This window comes from Nerophis lumbriciformis, linkage group LG10 (genome assembly GCF_033978685.3).
Source record: "Nerophis lumbriciformis linkage group LG10, RoL_Nlum_v2.1, whole genome shotgun sequence".
Taxonomy (NCBI): Eukaryota; Metazoa; Chordata; class Actinopteri; order Syngnathiformes; family Syngnathidae; genus Nerophis; species Nerophis lumbriciformis.
Window position 1 is genome coordinate 31,672,204 of NC_084557.2, and position 19,892 is coordinate 31,692,095.

Here is a 19,892-nt window from a genome sequence, read left to right on the forward strand (position 1 = left end):
TAACACCTATGAACTAGGTTTACAGCATATGAAATACATTTGGCAACAACATGCACTTTGAGAGTCTATATATATCTATATGTATATGTATGTATATATATATATATATATATATATATATATATATATATATATATCTATATCTATATATGTATCTGTTTATATTTTATTTTATTTCTGATTATTATTATTATTAATGTATTATTACTATTATTTTTAATTTTTTCTGTTTATTTAATTGATGTATTTGTCAATATTACTTTGGTTTTTTATTGTTTTTTTCTTTTTTTGGGGGGGTAGGTAGGTGGTATGGGTGGGATACAAACAAAAATATTTAGACATTTAGGGCAGACAATACATATATGATTTATGTGAATATGATGTAATGGATATGAATGTCTGATGCTGGATGTCAATAAAAAAAAATAAAAAAAAGAAAAGAAAAGAAAAGAAAAAAAGTTGTCTATTATACAACTTGTCTATTGTGAGCGAACTGTGGTGCTGAATTTCCCCCAGGGATCAATAAAGTACTTTCTATTCTATTCTATTCTATCTAAAAACACCAAATGACATTGATTTCATTAACGATCCAACTTGAAAATGCATTTTACGTACCCTCGTTTCACTACAACCTCACATGTGTGTGTGACTGTATTGTTTTCATTTTGACATACTGCTTTAACACATTGGGCCTACAATCATCCAGAAAATCCAGCTCGTTTGGTCTTGTTTGATTCAGTTGGCCACCAAACAGCTGTTCACCAGAGTTTCCCCGTACCTCCACTTATTTGAGGTAGACAGCTATCTGTTCACCCTCTAACATGCCTGGACTGCCAGAGAGTAAGAAGACTGAGCAGGGGGAATCGGTGTAAACCAACTTAGAGACCGACGTTATATTTTAGCGAGTGATCAAAGCCCCCCCGCATACTCTGAAATAAAAATGCGTACTGCTCTTTTCAACAAGCCTCGGGTGCTGCTGTGTGGGCAACCCCCATATAAAAGCGTTTGCGTCTTCACATATAAAAAAAACCCAACAGAAAAAAGAAAAGTACTTAAAAACTAATTTTTGCGTTTCAAGTGTTTTTTTTTTACATTCTTTTATGTCACAACCCCCAAACACACATGCACGCGCGCACACACACACAAATAGATTGCAGTCTTATGAGAAACACTTATATTTTGTTATAGAAATACATTAAAAAATACACACACACACTCACACACACACACACACACACACACACACACACACACACACACATATATGTATATATATATACATATTTACCTACATGTATACATACATACATACACATATATGTATGTATATGTGTGTGTGTATTGCACTCACAATACACACAAACTATATATATATATATATATATATATATATATATATATATATACACACACACACACACACACAGGTAAAAGCCAGTAAATTAGAATATTTTGAAAAACTTGATTCATTTCAGTAATTGCATTCAAAAGGTGTAACTTGTACATTATATTTATTCATTGCACACAGACTGATGCATTCAAATGTTTATTTAATTTAATTTTGATGATTTGAAGTGGCAACAAATGAAAATCCAAAATTCCGTGTGTCACAAAATTAGAATATTACTTAAGGCTAATACAAAAAAGGGATTTTTAGAAATGTTGGCCAACTGAAAAGTATGAAAATGAAAAATATGAGCATGTACAATACTCAATACTTGGTTGGAGCTCCTTTTGCCTCAATTACTGCGTTAATGCGGCGTGGCATGGAGTCGATGAGTTTCTGGCACTGCTAAGGTGTTATGAGAGCCCAGGTTGCTCTGATAGTGGCCTTCAACTCTTCTGCGTTTTTGGGTCTGGCATTCTGCATCTTCCTTTTCACAATACCCCACAGATTTTCTATGGGGCTAAGGTCAGGGGAGTTGGCGGGCCAATTTAGAACAGAAATACCATGGTCCGTAAACCAGGCACGGATAGATTTTGCGCTGTGTGCAGGCGCCAAGTCCTGTTGGAACTTGAAATCTCCATCTCCATAGAGCAGGTCAGCAGCAGGAAGCATGAAGTGCTCTAAAACTTGCTGGTAGACGGCTGCGTTGACCCTGGATCTCAGGAAACAGAGTGGACCGACACCAGCAGATGACATGGCACCCCAAACCATCACCCAACCATGCAAATTTTGCATTTCCTTTGGAAATCGAGGTCCCAGAGTCTGGAGGAAGACAGGAGAGGCACAGGATCCACGTTGCCTGAAGTCTAGTGTAAAGTTTCCACCATCAGTGATGGTTTGGGGTGCCATGTCATCTGCTGGTGTCGGTCCACTCTGTTTCCTGAGATCCAGGGTCAACGCAGCCGTCTACCAGCAAGTTTTAGAGCACTTCAGCTTCCTGCTGCTGACCTGCTCTATGGAGATGGAGATTTCAAGTTCCAACAGGACTTGGCGCCTGCACACAGCGCAAAATCTACCCGTGCCTGGTTTACGGACCATGGTATTTCTGTTCTAAATTGGCCCGCCAACTCCCCTGACCTTAGCCCCATAGAAAATCTGTGGGGTATTGTGAAAAGGAAGATGCAGAACGCCAGACCCAAAAACGCAGAAGAGTTGAAGGCCACTATCAGAGCAACCTGGGCTCTCATAACACCTGAGCAGTGCCAGAAACTCATCGACTCCATGCCACGCCGCATTAACGCAGTAATTGAGGCAAAAGGAGCTTCAACCAAGTATTGAGTATTGTACATGCTCATATTTTTCATTTTCATACTTTTCAGTTGGCCAACATTTCTAAAAATCCCTTTTTTGTATTAGCCTTAAGTAATATTCTAATTTTGTGACACACGGAATTTTGGATTTTCATTTGTTGCCACTTCAAATCATCAAAATTAAATGAAATAAACATTTGAATGCATCAGTCTGTGTGCAATGAATAAATATAATGTACAAGTTACACCTTTTGAATGCAATTACTAAAATAAATCAAGTTTTTCAAAATATTCTAATTTACTGGCTTTTACCTGTACATACATATGTACACAAATGCATACATATATACATTCATACATACATATACACACATATACATATACACATATGCACATATATACATACATACATATATGTATATATACATGTATGTATGTATATACATACATATATACATTTATATGTATATACTGTCCATACATATATATGTATAAACACATATATATGTATATATATACCATATAGATGCACATATATATATATATATACACACAAACACAACATTTCCTCTGCTAATTCTGCCACTAATCCTCAGTCTGTTTCATCACTTATTTCTCTGACAGAACAGATGCTATCGCGCCATTAAAAAAATAATGCCGGAAACTTTTGTTAAATCGTTATCACGTTAACTTTGACAGCCCTAATTCAGACTGTACATAACACATTAACAGATCTATTTCCTGCTCATGTTGCGTGCACATTTTGTGTCAAGCTGCAATAAGTAATGTATTTGTCAATACAGTTAAACTACTTTCTTGTCATTAAATAACATTGTGCCAACCATTCCCATGATGAAGTTGGTTGTGACAATGTGTCAGAGTGCCTTTAATAGTTGGGAAAAGAGAATGATACACATTTCAACCAACTCTTCAAGATTCCACTGAATGATTATTGAAATATGTTTTCACGATGAGCAATTCAGACTAGGGTAAAAAGTGTGACAACCAACCTCTGTAAATGTTCATGTCTTTTACTAAAATGAAAAGACTTGCAGATTAAAGGTACACAGACCGTGTCTTCAAAGAATTAAAACTGGTATTGTTGGCTCTTCTAGGCATTAAATAAAGCATGTCTGTGTGCAGCAGGCTAAAGAATACTAGAGCAAGTGGAGCACTAAAATTATTCACTGAAACTAATGAGAGGCTTTTACGGTCAGTAACTGTTTAACACAGAGTGACTCACTTCTTCCATTTAGCTAATCAAGGGGGCCTTTAGTAATACTATTCACTATTTAATGAGGGTTAGGTTAGCGTATAATGTTGAGTTGTGAATATTGGTTGTGCTAAAAAGAAAGGATGATAAATTGTGACCGTGATGCATGAGTGCTTACTCTCTGCAGTCGCCTGAGATGTGGTCGGGGATGGAGTAGCGACAGTCCAGGATCATCACCAGAGTCTCACTGTCGTTGGTCTCCTGGAAGGGAAGAACTCCGCACACTAACATGTATAAGATCACTCCAAGAGACCAGATATCTGTAACACACAAAGCACAGATAGACTATAACAAGTGTGTGAGCTTTTTTAATGTATGATACAGTGAGCAATACACAGCTCTCTTATGCCCCAACAGATGATTTTCCGGAGCATATTTTGCGGCGTTTTCTGCTTACCCCAGACTCTGTTTTCTATAATAAAACAAAAAATACTAACAAACATAATGTGAATCATCCTAACAGGTTTGAAAAAGGTGCTGACATTCTCCCTGTGGAGGCCCGCTTTAAACAAGCACTTTAAAAATGCCTGCTTTTAAATATTTATTATATAGCCTGAAATACTTAGACTTATGCAAGTAAAGTGAATATCACACCCATCTCATATAAAGCAGGGGTGTCAAACTCATTTTAGCTCAGGGGCCGCATGGAGGAAAGTCTGTGCACACTTTGGCAAGACTATTAAAATCATGGCATTAAAACTAAAGAATAGAGATGTCCGATAATGGCTTTTTTGCCGATATCCGATATTGTCCAACTCTTAATTACCGATTCCGATATCAACCGAAACCGATATATACAGTCGTGGAATTAACACATTATTATGCCTAATTTTGTTGTGATGCCCCCCTGGATGCATTAAACAATGTAACAAGGTTTTCCAAAATAAATCAACTCAAGTTATAGAAAAACCAACATGGCAGTGCCAACATGGCACTGCCATATTTATTATAATTAAATAAATAATTTGGGACATGCTCTCCCTGAGAGAGGTTGAGGTGGGCGGGGTTGGGGGAGGGGGGTAGGTTGTAGCGGGGGGTGTATATTGTTGCGTCCCGGAAGAGTTAGTGCTGCAAGGGGTTCTGGGTATTTGTTCTGTTGTGTTTATGTTGTGTTACGGTGCGGATGCCCTTCCATCCATTTTCTACCGCTTATTCCCTTCGGGGTCGCTGGAGCCTATCTCAGCTACAATGGGGCAGAAGGCGGGGTACACCCTGGATGTTCTCCCGAAATGTGTTTGTCATTCTTGTTTGGTGTGGGTTCACAGTGTGGCGCATATTTGTAACAGTGTTAAAGTTGTTTATATGGCCACCCTCAGTGTGACCTGTATGGCTGTTGACCAAGTATGACTTGCATTCACTTGTGTGTGTGAAAAGCCATAGATATTATGTGATTGGGCTGGCACGTAAAGGCAGTGCCTTTAAAGCACGCCCCCAATATTGTTGTCTGGGTGGAAATCGACAGAAATTCGGGAGAATGGTTGCCCTGGGAGATTTACAGGAGGGGCACTGAAATTTGTGAGGGTCCCGGGAAAATCGGGAGGGTTGGCAAGTATGACTGAGAGACGCAACTGCTCTGTACTTCTCCCTACGTCCGTGTAGCACTCCGTACAGCGGCGTTTTCAAAAGTCATACATTCTACTTTTTGAATCCGATACCGATCATTTCCGATATTACATTTTAAAGCATTTATCGGCCGATAATATCGGCAGTCTGATATTATCCGACATCTCTACTAAAAAAATAAAGACAACTTCAGATTGTTTTCTTTGTCTTAATTTGGCCAAAAATAGAACAAACACATTCCGAAAATATTACAGTAAAAATATAGAAAACATACTGGCAGCGGTAAAGTTTGGATCCATGAAGGAAAGAAAAAAGTTAGTGAATGTTTATAACTTAATAAATTTACATATGCATATGTTTTTATTTGTATTATTTTTTCAAGTGAATTAAGTAATGTTTATGACAACCTTTTTCCGAAACACAATATAGAATGTGAGATATAACAGGATAATGCATACATTTAGCATTTGTTTTCAAAACGCTTACAAAAAAGTGGGACCCCAAAAATTTACTGTGGGACCCCATTTTTATGACTCATTTTTATGGTCCCTGGGACCCCATTTAGAAAATTCCTTGCGCCAACACTGATGGAGTATTGGTGCATGCACAACAGCAGCAGTCGGCTGTGGCCTGCAGGCCCGTTCTAATACTAATAAAATATCATCCCGGGGGCCATAAATACCGGCTCTGGCCCGCGGGCCTTGACTTTGACACATAGGATATAAAGTATTAGACTGGTTGGCTCAGATTTTTCGTACTTGACCTCTGGCAAACATGCACACATGCACAGGCTTCCTGATGCTGACAGTCTATTTTCTCCTGCAGTCCGCCTCCCTTTCCTTCCCTTCCACCTCCTCTCTTATGAAAAGCCAGACAAAAGAGCTGGGACTAAATTACAGAAACACACACACTTTCGTTGGTGTGGTGTTTGTTTTGCTCTCGTTTTCTGTCCTTCCTCGGCAAATAAAAATACAGCACATTGCACGTGTCAAGTCTGTAGGAACACAGCAAATATATCTAGGTCATCTAATAAAAGGCAGTAAGATTACGTGACTTGTCCACATTTTACATCCAAAGGCTACAGAATTGCGGTTACTGACTGGTCAAGCATGCACAATGCTGCGCAAAGATTCAGCACATTTTCCCCACTTTAGACATGTGATGGTGCAGATCAACTGCATTTGCAATATGCCTAAACTCCATTTTCTAATCACAATGGACTTTATTAACATTGTGCTCGGTATGCTCCAATCAGGGTTTCATGCTAGAGATTCCGATCATCCCTGAGTGAGACTAGTCTATACCAATACCGATCACATGTATTAACTGTCCATTATTCTGTGTATTTATTGTGAGTGCTATTGACAGTTTAACAATATCAACTAATTTCTTTTTCTCTTGTATTACATACAATTGTTTGTGCAGAAAAAGAAATCAATAGCACACAACAACTAAATAAAAGCAAAAACTAATAAATGATTTAGAGAGAATAAATATCAGCCTTTATCACTAGTATCGATCATATACTGACACTACTCTTAATATCAACACCACCAATTCTCTTGTTCATTTATTGTGGGAATGTCAGAGAACAAAAGTTATAAATCAACGTCCTATTGGGGTTGTGAGTTTTTCCTTGCCCTTATGTGGGCTCTGTATCGCTGATGTCGTTGTGACTTGTGCAGCCCTTTGAGACACTTGTGATTTAGGGCTATGTAAATAAACATTGATTGATTGATTGATTGATGGTTGAAAACAACAAAAGAAGCAATCACATTCCTTAATACAAACATCCCAATGGCACTGCAAACTTGTATTCTTGGGGATCTCCATCAATTTAGTAACGTGTCATCAAAGAGTAAAAATGCATTTCTTTCAATATGCATAATAACAAAAAGGGCAATGTTAAAAAAATGGATTGATGTTGATAGTCCAACACATACTGACTGGTATACACAAGCTATGGAGATGATATCAGTAGAAAAAAATGCATTTAGTTTATATAATAATGAGTCATATATTGGAATATGGTATCCATTATTTAAATGTGTTTTAACTATTAAATGAACCAAAAATATGACTTATTTTATCTTTGTGAAAATATTGGACACAATGTGTTGTCAAGCTTATGAGATGTAATGCAAGTGTAAGCCACTGTGACACTATTGTTCATTTTTAATTGTATTTTTTTTTTATAAATGTCTAATGATAATGTCAATGAGGGATTTTTAATCACTGCTATGTTGAAATTGTTATTAATACTGATACTGTTGTTGATAATATTCATTTTTGTTTCACTACTTTTGGATTGTTCTGTGTCGTGTTTGTGTCTCCTCTCAATTGCTCTGTTTATTGCTGTTCTGAGTGTTGCTGGGTCGGGTTTGGTTTTGGAATTTGATTGCATTGTTATGGTATTGCTGTGTATTGTTTTGTTGGATTCATTAATAAAAAAATAAAATAAAAAAAATAAAAAATAAAAAAACACCACCAATTTTGTGAATAATTTGCCCTCCTCTTATGTGTTGTGTACTGAATGCTGCAATGCTGACACACCAACATCCATCCATCCATCCATTTTCTACCGCTTATTCCCTTTGGGGTCGCGGGGGGCGCTGGAGCCTATCTCAGCTACAATCGGGCGGAAGGCGGGGTACACCCTGGACAAGTCGCCAATCAACTTATCCCCAGGTGCATGTCTTTGGAGGTGGGAGGAAGCCGGAGTACCCGGAGGGAACCCAACAGTTGTTGTTATATTATACTCTCTTTGGACTTTTAATACTTTTAATATCTACTTGTTCATTTCCTGTTAAATTTCTGCTGTAACGAAGTTCCATCTACATTTCTTAGACTTTACTAAGCACTTACTTCTTGGTAGTGTTTCAAGCTAGCTTAGCGATAAGCATGTCTGCTCCTGCCTTACTCTTGGTGTGCTACATTTTTTTGCCTCTTCCTCCAGCGATAATGAAACATAAGACACTAAGAAATGTGGTTTATTTGCCACAATGGAGGTGATTATCATTAACTTAAGGGAGTGCTGCACACTGAGTATGGAGATTAACAATTAGCCACTAGCCACTTGTCACCAGGGGGACTAAAAATACATTTAATGTCAGCCATAGGGATCAGCGTTTGTGATTGGAATTAAATGCCAATGAGAATCACATACTTTTTCACAAAAATCTGCCAATACTGGTTAGTGGACAATCGATGGGCACATCTCTACACTGTATACTTCCTTGTTTACCACCAATCACATGTCACTCTTACACCCAGTCATGTCTAAGGTGCCTTACCTGACCTTTATAGAATGTTCTAACACCACTGGTTCACTACCGTCATTAACATAACCAGCTCTAGCATCACCTTTTTCATGGAATGTTAAAAAAACATGGGTGAAAAATAACTTAATTATCATATTCACTATACACTTTCTTTGCATCATATTGAAGTTTGTGAATGTACGTCACAATAATCCATACAGTTATGAGCACTGTGACACCACTATGACGCATTATGATCCCGGTGAAGTGAAACACATCCATAGCAATTTCTAGTAAGTTATCATCCTTTGTCTTATTAGAATGTGTGTTTTAAGGTTTCACAATTTTTGAACATGAATGCAAAAAATAATATTATACATATGTTTACATGACAGTTGCAGGCCGAATGGTACCTTTGTGCATGTTAAACATATGCTTTTGTTAAACAGACAGCCATGGCATGTAGGCCACTTAACATCGATGAAGGCACAGTGCATGTCAATCATATCCCCACAGGTGATCCATCATACAATACCATGGAGAGTCACAATTACAGCAAGGATAAACCAACTGTACTCCACAAACAAGAGCATCAAGTTGCCACTACTGGCTGACTGTGAATACATTTTGCTTACTGGAGAACATTGAACATCTGTAAGAGATCACAACAAGCTGGGGTCGCAGTGTACCAAAAAAGGAGATCAGCATCGTCATCTGAAAAGGTAATTAAGCTTGTTTGTTTGAACAACTGGTTAAACTAAAGAAGAGTAAATGCAGATGTAAATGGTGCACGATGTTAAGTTCTTTATGGGTGTGTTTACTACATTGTCTATGAGTGTACATCTGCATGTTGTTTGCTATATTATTGCATATACTTTCAAAATGCGCACTTAATTTTTACTATACTTACTAATGTTAACCACATTTTTATAAAAAAATAAACAAGACACAATGTACTTTCCTTGGTAAAATAAGCGTTACATTTTGGTATGGCTTCTAAAGTTAAAGTTAAAGTACCAATGATTGTCACACACACACTAGGTGTGGTGAAATTAACCTCTGCATTTGACCCATCCCCTTGTTCACCCCTTGGGAGGTGAGGGGAGCAGTGAGCAGCAGCGGTGCCCACACCCGGAAATCATTTTGGTACTTTAACCCCCAATTCCAACCCTTGATGCTGAGTGCCAAGCAGGGAGGTAATGGGTCTCATTTTTTATAGTATTTGGTATGACTCGGCCGGGGTTTGAACTCACGACCTACCGATCTCAGGGCGGACACTCTAACCACAAGACCACTGAGCATTATTTTATTACTTTTTAAATTGTAAAAGTTTTAGTGGTGACGTTTGTAATGGGGAAAGATGTTACTGTGTCTAATATTCATGTTAACATTTAAGCTTGCGAGCAATTAGTGCGCAAGCTGCTTCTCTAGGAAATTAGCAATATCACCGGTCTATGAGTTCATCAAAGCATGGTAATCCATTACGGTTTTACAATCATTTTGATTTAAAACGAGAATACTAACTTTTGGGAGTTTTACAGCGGTTTATCATTAATACCGTTAGACTTTACTTCATCTATTTAGACATTGGATTTATAATGGTCCATAAAAGTATGACAAAACCAAACATTCATAGGGCATAATCAGCACCCTGTTATGGACCAAGATATAACTTTTGGGAAATCATCTCAATAGTATTGATGGCACAAAACACAGTGCTCATTTTTTTCACATAACCAAAATACCCCATAAATGATTCTTTATGACTGATCTTGTTAGCTTCTGTCAATGATAAGGGAATTATGAACAGTTCCAAACAACCACTCATTTTGCCTGGACATGTTGAAGACAAACACTTATTTGATTTTAATCTAAATGGCTAATTCAGCTCCACAACAGGACACACAGCAGCCTGTGTGTGATAACCACACAGCATTAAATTACCCCTCGGACAACCATGCTTAATTCTGGCAACACAATGAACACAGTCATGATCATCTCATGTCTAGAGAACACTTATGTAAAAGGGCTGAGAAGCCACAAAGTAATGTACTTTTTCCAGCTCAGTGGGGAATATCACACATGCATACAATACCAACCATTAGTGGCTCCCTGGCAACTCCACAAGACTAGGAATCAACTGCTAGAATACTAACAATAGCTGTCCATACTCAAGTAATTAGCTATCAGCGGCAAAAAGCTGATGCACATCTTCCAGATCAAATATTCATATTAAGTATTGTTATAAACGTTTTAATGCAATGTATGTGTGTTGTGAAACCAATGAGAATAATGCGCCATCCATCCATCCATTCATGTTCTACCGCTTGTCCCTTTTGGGGTCGCGGGGGGTGCTGGCAATGCTCCTAAAACACCATGACCTATGTTATTTTAACTAGATAAATGGGTACTCAACTGTCAATGTACTTCATGGTACTCTATGCACTGACTGCAGGACGTGTATCCGCAAAGTGGCCAGGGAACACCGTATATGTTATAAACATATTTCTTGACAAAACAGCATCCATCAACATGCATTAAATACATACTTTCACAGGCACTGATAAGTCATTATTGTCGTTTATTGCTTAATGCGCAAAGGGGAACTGCACTTTTTTCAACAAATGTGTTTTCTTACTCCCGGAAACAAACGCGAGTGCCTTCTAATCACGGCAGACTTCGTAACAGACAACGAAGACGACTATTTTTGGACAAATGAGGATTCACAATCTTATCTTTTTGAAGCTGAATATACGGAGGATGAACTGCTGCTTATAAAAGTGAACACGAAGAGAGGGTGAGCAGACGGAAGCCGAGAGAGTGAGGTTGGCATGAGTTTGACGCTGTAAATGTTGAGCTATGCTATTTTGACAAAAATGGAGTGCTTACCCAAAATCAACTGTAAACGTCCCCAGTCAGCTGGACCAAACAACAATATCGATCACCCAACACGTCATGTGTCTTATTACAACTACAGTTCATACACTGTCTGGTATAGATTGGTGTCTTATCGCAGTGTTGTGCATTACAAACTCAAAAGCCATTCAGCTACTGACGTAGTTGCTACCTTACCTCTTGCCGTAACTAGCTCACGGCTAATACCGTAGCACGCCGATGTGTTAGTACACTAGAAAAAAGTTCCTCTGTGTTTGCTCTTACAATAACAATGTCACTACAGCTTGGTTACTAAACAGGTTACGGAACGTAAATGAAGTATTGTTGGCGGTTTTTGGATACATATTTAAAGTGATTTAGAGGCAGAATAGATTGCTTCCATTAGCTGCATTGCTAACCACCTAGAACAAGATGATTTTTACAAGGTAGAATGCAAAAAACTACTTTTGTCTTCTTGTCTTTCATAAAGACAAATTCCAAACAAACATTCAGCTCTCCTTTAACAATGGACCCAACCAGATACAAAGAAATTATACTTTTGTACTTCTTGTGGTCCACCAGATAGTTTAAAAAGTCCACATCGGAGATGTTGAATCTTCAAAATCTTGTTAAAAGTATCTTTTATTAAGAGTGTACTGAACCCTTCCATCTAGGTCAGGGCGAAACGGCCTAAAAGTAAAATGTTTTTTCACAAAATTTTGATTTACAATTTTTTTCCCTACTTTTAAAGAAACCAATGAATACACATTCAAAACAAGTTTTGCTTTTATTTGATCATAAACCAGATATAAATTGTAGTTTTTATGCAATAATTTTCAAATAACTAAATTGAGAGCTTCTAATGTGAGGCAATACTTCACTCTTGAATAAAGTACTACTGTAAACAAAAATGTAGCATTGCACATTGCATGCAAATAAATAATAATATCCAACATTGAGATTAATAAAGTGCAAACTTAAAATTTCTACCTTGAATAAAAGACAAACCAAACAGTCCAGTTGCGATCAATTTGAATTGATCCAGGTCATTACAATGACCTGGATGAATGAGAACATTCAAAGAATTGAATAGAATATTTCTGCTGAGATAGGCTCCAGCTCCCCCCACGACCCCGAAAGGGACAAGCGATAGAAAATGGATGGATGGATGTAAACAAAAATGTAGCATTGCACCTTGCATACAAATAAATAAACTACAATAAATCAATAAAGATATCAATATTTAACAAATAGTAATACAAAAAAATCTATCTGATCAATAAAGTCAGAAATTAAAACTTCTGTCTTGAATGAAATACTTCTGTAAAAAAAAAACTTAGTATTGTACATTATACTGTATGCAAATAAAAAAAATCTAAACATTGAGATGAGGTCTTCCTAAGCGCAACAAAGAAAGCTACGGAAGAGGCAAATAATGCTAATTTGATGGGTTTGGGGACATTTGTGTCTTATTTGGTCCATCATAAAGACTAGGAACAGTGCACTGACCCTGCCAATGTTGATGTAAGCAGCGGAGTAGCTTAGTCAAAACAAAACAGATAGACAAGAAATGTCTTATCTACCATGGACAAACAGTAGTTTCTCACGTGTGGGTAGATCCGGCCCTTTGGCAGAGAAACTAGTTATGTCAGCTAGATTGTCATAAAGTGAAGGCCTGGGCAATATGGCCTAAGCAGACTTATTCATTCACACATCCTGGCGGTGTGCAGAGCGACTGCTTTAGTGATTGTTCTCCAATGTGCTTTTTTATTATCATATATGGTACCATCATTAGTGTTCAGAAAATTACTTTAAAAAAACTAATTAATTACAGCTACTCGTTACTTTACCAAAAAAGTAATTGAATTACTAAAAAATTACTCTTTCATAAATGTAATTAATAATTGCCAGGTAAAGTATTTAATGCGTTACTTTAAAAAAAAAAAATCTAATATCTGGCTTACACAGTTGAGACATTTCCTATTAGAGCAGAGTGTGTGTGTGAATGTGTGCCTTTAAAAGACGGTGCCTGTTGCAAAGTGACCTGTGATGTCAAGCGCCCAGACAGAGCAGCGTTAGCTTAGCAGTGGTAGTTACGGTAGCTCTGTTGAATGCTTTCACTGGATTATATTAGCGCTAGTTAATAAAGAGATTGAATGTGCTTCCATGGCTGTCATATCTTCTGGTCCACAAAATGGGGTATTGTTTGGATTGCAAGCTGAAGCTTGTCACTTCAATCATTGATATGTTCCCTCGTAGATAGTATTGTGTATGCGTTTGTTTGTGTTTGTTGTCTGCTGTGTGTAATGTTGCCCCTTTCTATTTGATATCAAATACATTTTCGTGTTTAGTTTTGGTTGTTGCTTTAATTAGTAAAATGATGTTTCCAGCACGGTGGAAGAGGGGTTAGTGCGTCTGCCTCACAATACGAAGGTCCTGAGTAGTCCTGAGTTCAATCCCGGGCTCGGGATATTTCTGTGTGGAGTTTGCATGTTCTCCCCGTGACTGCGTGGGTTCCCTCCGGGTACTCCGGCTTCCTCCCATTTCCAAAGACAAGCACCTGGGGCTATGTTGATTGGCAACACTAAATTGGCCCTAGTGTGTGAATGTGAGTGTGAATGTTGTCTGTCTATCTGTGTTGGCCCTGCAATGAGGTGGCGACTTGTCCAGGGTGTACCCTGCCTTCCGCCTGATTGTAGCTGAGATAGGCTCCAGCGCCCCCCGCGATCCCGAAGGTAGAAATGGATGGATGGATGGATGTTTCCGGCTTTGAACTTGCTGTGCTTCTGATGCTGTCATGTTTACATAAACCACATCAGAAGTAGCCTGCTACGTTACATCATAACACTGATCATTATACATACCTGGTGTAAATTACTCCACCACAATAAGCTGTTTTTAGCCGGAATGTGTTTTTGTTGTTGCGGTTTTGTTCGCCTCGTGATTGTATTTCCCGCACTTGGCTGGAGGCGTTGGTTTCAGATGCAGGAATATGTTTGTTGTGCTGCTGCCTTTTTTAAGCAAACTTTGCCATGCGCGGTCTTTTGTTTAATGCAGTGGTTCTTAACCTGGGTTTGATCGAACCCTAGGGTTTCGGTGAGTCAGCCTCAGGGGTTCGGCGGAGGTCAAAACACACCCGACTCATCAAGTAAATAAAAACTTCTCCCTATCGGCGTATTACGGATACGGCAACAGCTGACTGGTTTGCAGGTGTGTAATTTGTTGTGAGTTTATGCACTGTGTTGGTTTTGTTCTTTGAACAAGGTGATGTTCATGCACGGTTCATTTTATTCACCAGTAAAAAAACATGGTAACACTTTAGTATGGGGAACATATTCACCATTAATTAGTTGCTTATTAACATGCAAATTAGTAACATATTGGCTCTTAACTAGTCATTATTAATGCCTTATTCTGCATGGCCTTATTATAACCCTAACCCTCTAACCCTGGCCGTAACCCTCTAACCCTGACCCTAACCCTAACCAAATAACTCTAAATTAAGTATTTATTACTTAGAATATGTTCTCCTAGTGTCCAAATAACTCTAAATTAAGTCTTTGTTACTTAGAATATGTTCCCCACACTAAAGTGTTACCAAAAACATATAACTTTGTATTGAATTTGAAAAAAATATATATATATATTTTTCACTAAAGAAGGGTTCAGTGAATGCGCATATGAAACTGGTGGGGTTCGGTACCTCCAACAAGGTTTAGAACCAATGGTTTAATGCCTGCTGTTGCAAAACCAAAGTACTGACACTTTTCTTTTCTTTGGAACAAATGTTTTGCTCTCGTTAGCATTAGCCATGTTGTGCTAGGTGTGTGAATCTCTGCTAAGGAAGTAATAAGGATGGCACAAGCTACGGAAGCTCCTGGGGGCAAAAGGTATTTTTTTAATCGTCTGCTCCAAAAATCTTGGATATATCGATAAAATGCATATATTGCCCAGGCCTACATGAGGCTTAATTACACAAAAGTAAACAGAGGAGTAAGTTCGTAAAAAAGTAATCGCGTCATGCCAAAGTGCCTGTTATGCTGACGAATTAGGGGATTCATCTAGTGAGAACCAACAGGTACAGCCCCAGACTTTTGTCTATTTAGTATGTAATGTGATGTGTTTGTAACGAGAACTAGAACTTTAAATAATCACACAAAAGCAAAAATGGCTCTAAAGAAGCCGTTTTGCAAAGAAGTTTTGTCTACAAATAACTACTAGTAGCGCTGCACTTTTTGACTTTGACTTCCTAGAATATGAACACAATAATTACTTTGTGAGAAAATGTAGCATTTGGCAATCTGAAATAAAGCATTAATTTCCACCCTTGTGTTCACGTTTGCCACAGCGAGTCGATCACATGAAGGTTATGGCTTTTAAGCCAAATGCCCTTCCTGACAACCCTGAACGGGAATCAAACCTGTGCCCTCTGCAATGAAAGGCACTGAACAAAAATAGAAACGCAACACTTTTGTTTTTGCTCCCATTTTTCATGAATTCAAGGATATAAAACTTTTACTATGTACTATGTACTTTTAGAGCAGATGGCATACAGCGTGTGTGGCATGTGGGAGAGCGGTTTGCTGTTGTCAACATTGTGAATCGAGTGGCCCACGATGGGGGTAGGATTATGGTATTATGGTATGGGCAGGCGTATGTTATGGACAACAAACGCAAATGCATTTTATTGATGGCATTTTGAATTCACAGAAATACAGAGACGAGATTCTGAGGCCTATTGTTGTGCCATTCACCCGAGACCATCACCTCATGTAGCATGACAATGCACGGCCCCATGTTGCAAGGATCTGTACACAATTCCTGGAAGCTGAAAACATCCCAGTTCTTGCATGGATAGCATACTCACCGGACATGTCACCCATTGAGCATGTTTGGGATGCTGTAGATCGGCGTATACGACACCGTAGTGCTGGGCGATATGGCCAAAAACTATATCACAATACACATTTTTTATATTGATTGATTTCGATTTGATATTGTATTATTGGCCCCGCCCTACGACAGTGTGTTCCAGTTCCTGCCAATATCCAACAACTTCGTACAGCCATTAAAGAGGAGTGGACCAACATTCCACAGGCCACAATCAACAATCTGATCAACTCTACACGAAGATGTGTTGCACTGCGTGAGGCAAATAGTGGTCACACCAGATACTGACTGATTTTCTGACCCCGCCATACCACAATAAAGCAAAACTGCACATTTTAGATTGTCCTTTTATTGTGGGCAGCCTAAGGCACATCTGTGTACCGGCAATAATCATGCTGTTTAATCAGCATCTTGATATGCCACACTTGTGAGGTGGGATGGATTATCTTGGCAAAGAAGAAATGCTCACTAACACAGATTTAGACAGATTTTTGAACAATATTTATAAATGATAGATAGGTATCTTGTGTAAAAGCTTTAGATCTTTGAGTTCAACTCATGAAAATGGGGGCAAAAACCAAAGTGCTGTGTTTATATTTTTGTTCAGTATACTATTGCACCAGCAGAGATCATTTAATGTAGAATAATCAGAATCAGCTGTATTGGCCAAGTACCGCTATGTTAAATGAAAACAATAATACATAATGTAAGAAAATAATGTTGAATTGGTTACAATTATCATTCGATTTCCTAAATTGTTGATGAAGGAATAGTGTTGTAATGCCTGGAAAAAAATGTAATATTTTAAGGTTATTAATGTGAATCACAACACGGATTAAAATTTTATGGAACAAAAAAAGGTACTAAGTGTATTTATTGATCATTTATTGTGTAATTGTTTAGTGTAACTGTTTAATAATTGCAATAACACACAAACTCAACTACAGCATGTCCATTTCTAGACCGAACTCAAACTGTGTGAAGTACACACACTGTAATGGTCAAATATTATGTAACTGAAAGCTGTGTTTATCTTTGTCAATGACGGAAAGCCCTGTGGAAGAGCCTGTGTCCGTTCTTTATCAAACATCCGTTTTGTAAACTGCTTATACTGTAAAAGGTCAACGGGGCTGGTTGATTTTGGCTGAGAGGTGGGAACTGGGATACAACTGGGACTGGGCACAATGTCAAATAACCATTAACATACATTGTGCTGAAAATCTTAATTTCCCCTCGGGGATTAATAATGTATTTCTGATTCTGATCTATGGAAAACTTGGGGTCTTCATTGTCTTTAAAGAACCTAACATGAACAACAGCGCTTCCACATTACCCTGAGTGTATATGGATCGCTTTAAGTGCCATCTCAGAAGACGTCATAGATAGGGGTGGGCACCGAAATCAGGTTCCATAATGGTACTGGTGCCGACTTAAGCGGTAGTACCCAGCCTTATTTCGGTGCTAAATGTATGCAAACTCAGCCACCTGCAACAAATGCTTGGTGGTGATATTGTGTAAGTAACTTCTTGTAAGTAATGTAGCGACCTGACAGAAGTACACAGAGTCTGACGCTCTTTTTAAATTAAATTTTTGTTGTTGTATGTATGTATTATTTAGTTTATATCCTTTAAATATTTAAATATACTAGTCTGTTCAACTTAAATGTGACATAACTGCTTTTTTTTGTCTTTATCGGGAGAACCAGTTACAACAAGAGGTGTGCATAAGACAAAAGAACATGACGGCAACAGAATGATATCTGTCCATCCATCCATTTTCTACCGCTTGTCAATCCTGGGGTCGCGGGGGGTGCTGGAGCCTATCGGTATACGAAAAAGAAATTAGATAAAACTGCTATGATATGAAAAGGGGTAGGATTAAATAAACTCTGCTTCTTCCTACTCCTTTTTGGATATGCTGTAATGAAACAACTTGAAATATGTGATGCTTTACATTGTAATTGTATTGTATGCATGTTCGAAATAAACTGAAACTAAGTGTGACAATAGATTGTTGGGTTATTTTACAGCGCTATCAGGAATGTTACATGTTAGTCTTGTCAGCAGTTGATTCATTCTTGAAATTTTAGCCTGTATAGTTAAAAAACGTTTAATGATGGCGACAGTTTAACATTGAAACTGATCATAATTCCATTTATTTCCAATGGGAAAATTAAACCAGAATACATTGTAGTTTCGGGATTATGTTTGACCTCGGAGGTTTCAATTTAGCTGCAAATGGATGTGGTTTACTTGTGGTAAAACAGTTAAGTGCACCTTCCTCTTTGAACCAGACGTTGCACAAATCAGCCTGTATTTTCTGCTAAAGTAGATTTTACAGATGAGAGAACCTACACAAGCACACAGAGAAAAAACATGTAAAGCCCACAGAAGAGGCTTGCGCCAACATAGATTTCACCCACATATGGGTGACATTTTATATAATCTGGTATAATGCCCTTGACAGGGCATTATACCAATGGACCTTCATGTCTATTTGGACAATTCACTTTAACCAGAACTCTCATCTCACCAATTATATCCAAATCCCCAAAAACTCATGTCCTCACAAGATAAGAACCACTGAGAAGACTCACGCTTGACACTCGCTCACTGCAGTGTTTTGGCTCCACTGCAGAACGTGCCCAGTTGGCTGGCTCGCTAGACTGACCCAGATACCCACACTAATCCTTTGCAGAGACAAATATACACGTTCATAGACAACACAAGCATTACACAAAAGCAAATGCATGTGATAGGACAAATAGTACGAGGACTCACGATTTAGGACATGACGCGATGAGCTGCCACACACAGACGTCAGGTCAAGGGGGCAAGTGGACGCTTTCAAACACACTGACATAGAGTGGTTGTTTGGCACTAAACTGAAGCCATCCTGATTCGTTACCAATGCAACACACCAATTGTCCACCACTATCTTGCACTCTGAATTACACTACAGTTAATCCTGGGTCAGTGGGCACCTGTCTATGACAGCCACTCGACAATAGCGGCCACAAAAATTTCCCCTGCAGAGAAAAGTACTAGGAGTGTTCCGAAGGTTTTATGCTGACAATTCCGATACCTATCATTCATGAGATTGGCCATTATCAATATCGATCACATGTCCTGTAAATTCTTCAGATCTTTTATATTGAGTCCTAGTGACAGTTTAACAATATCAATACACTATTTAAACTATTTCCTTTGTCTCTTTTATTACATAAAATTGTTTGAGCAAAACAAAGTCAACAAAAAAAAAGTAACAAATTAAAAGCAAAAACTACTATCTACTAATTTAAATCCTTCGGTTTTTCCCTGATTTTGTAAACAAAT

At 38.2% G+C, this 19,892-nt stretch overlaps 1 protein-coding gene across 1 annotated transcript in view; it reads right to left on the reverse strand.

Moving 5' to 3' along the window:
• Positions 1-19,892, reverse strand: part of snrkb (SNF related kinase b) — a 31,844-nt gene that overhangs the window by 2,943 nt on the left and 9,009 nt on the right. Inside the window, exon 4 of the mRNA XM_061969828.2 lies at positions 4,089-4,230. Within this exon, the coding sequence (XP_061825812.1) occupies positions 4,089-4,230 (142 nt within the window). The remainder of the gene's footprint in view (positions 1-4,088; positions 4,231-19,892) is intronic.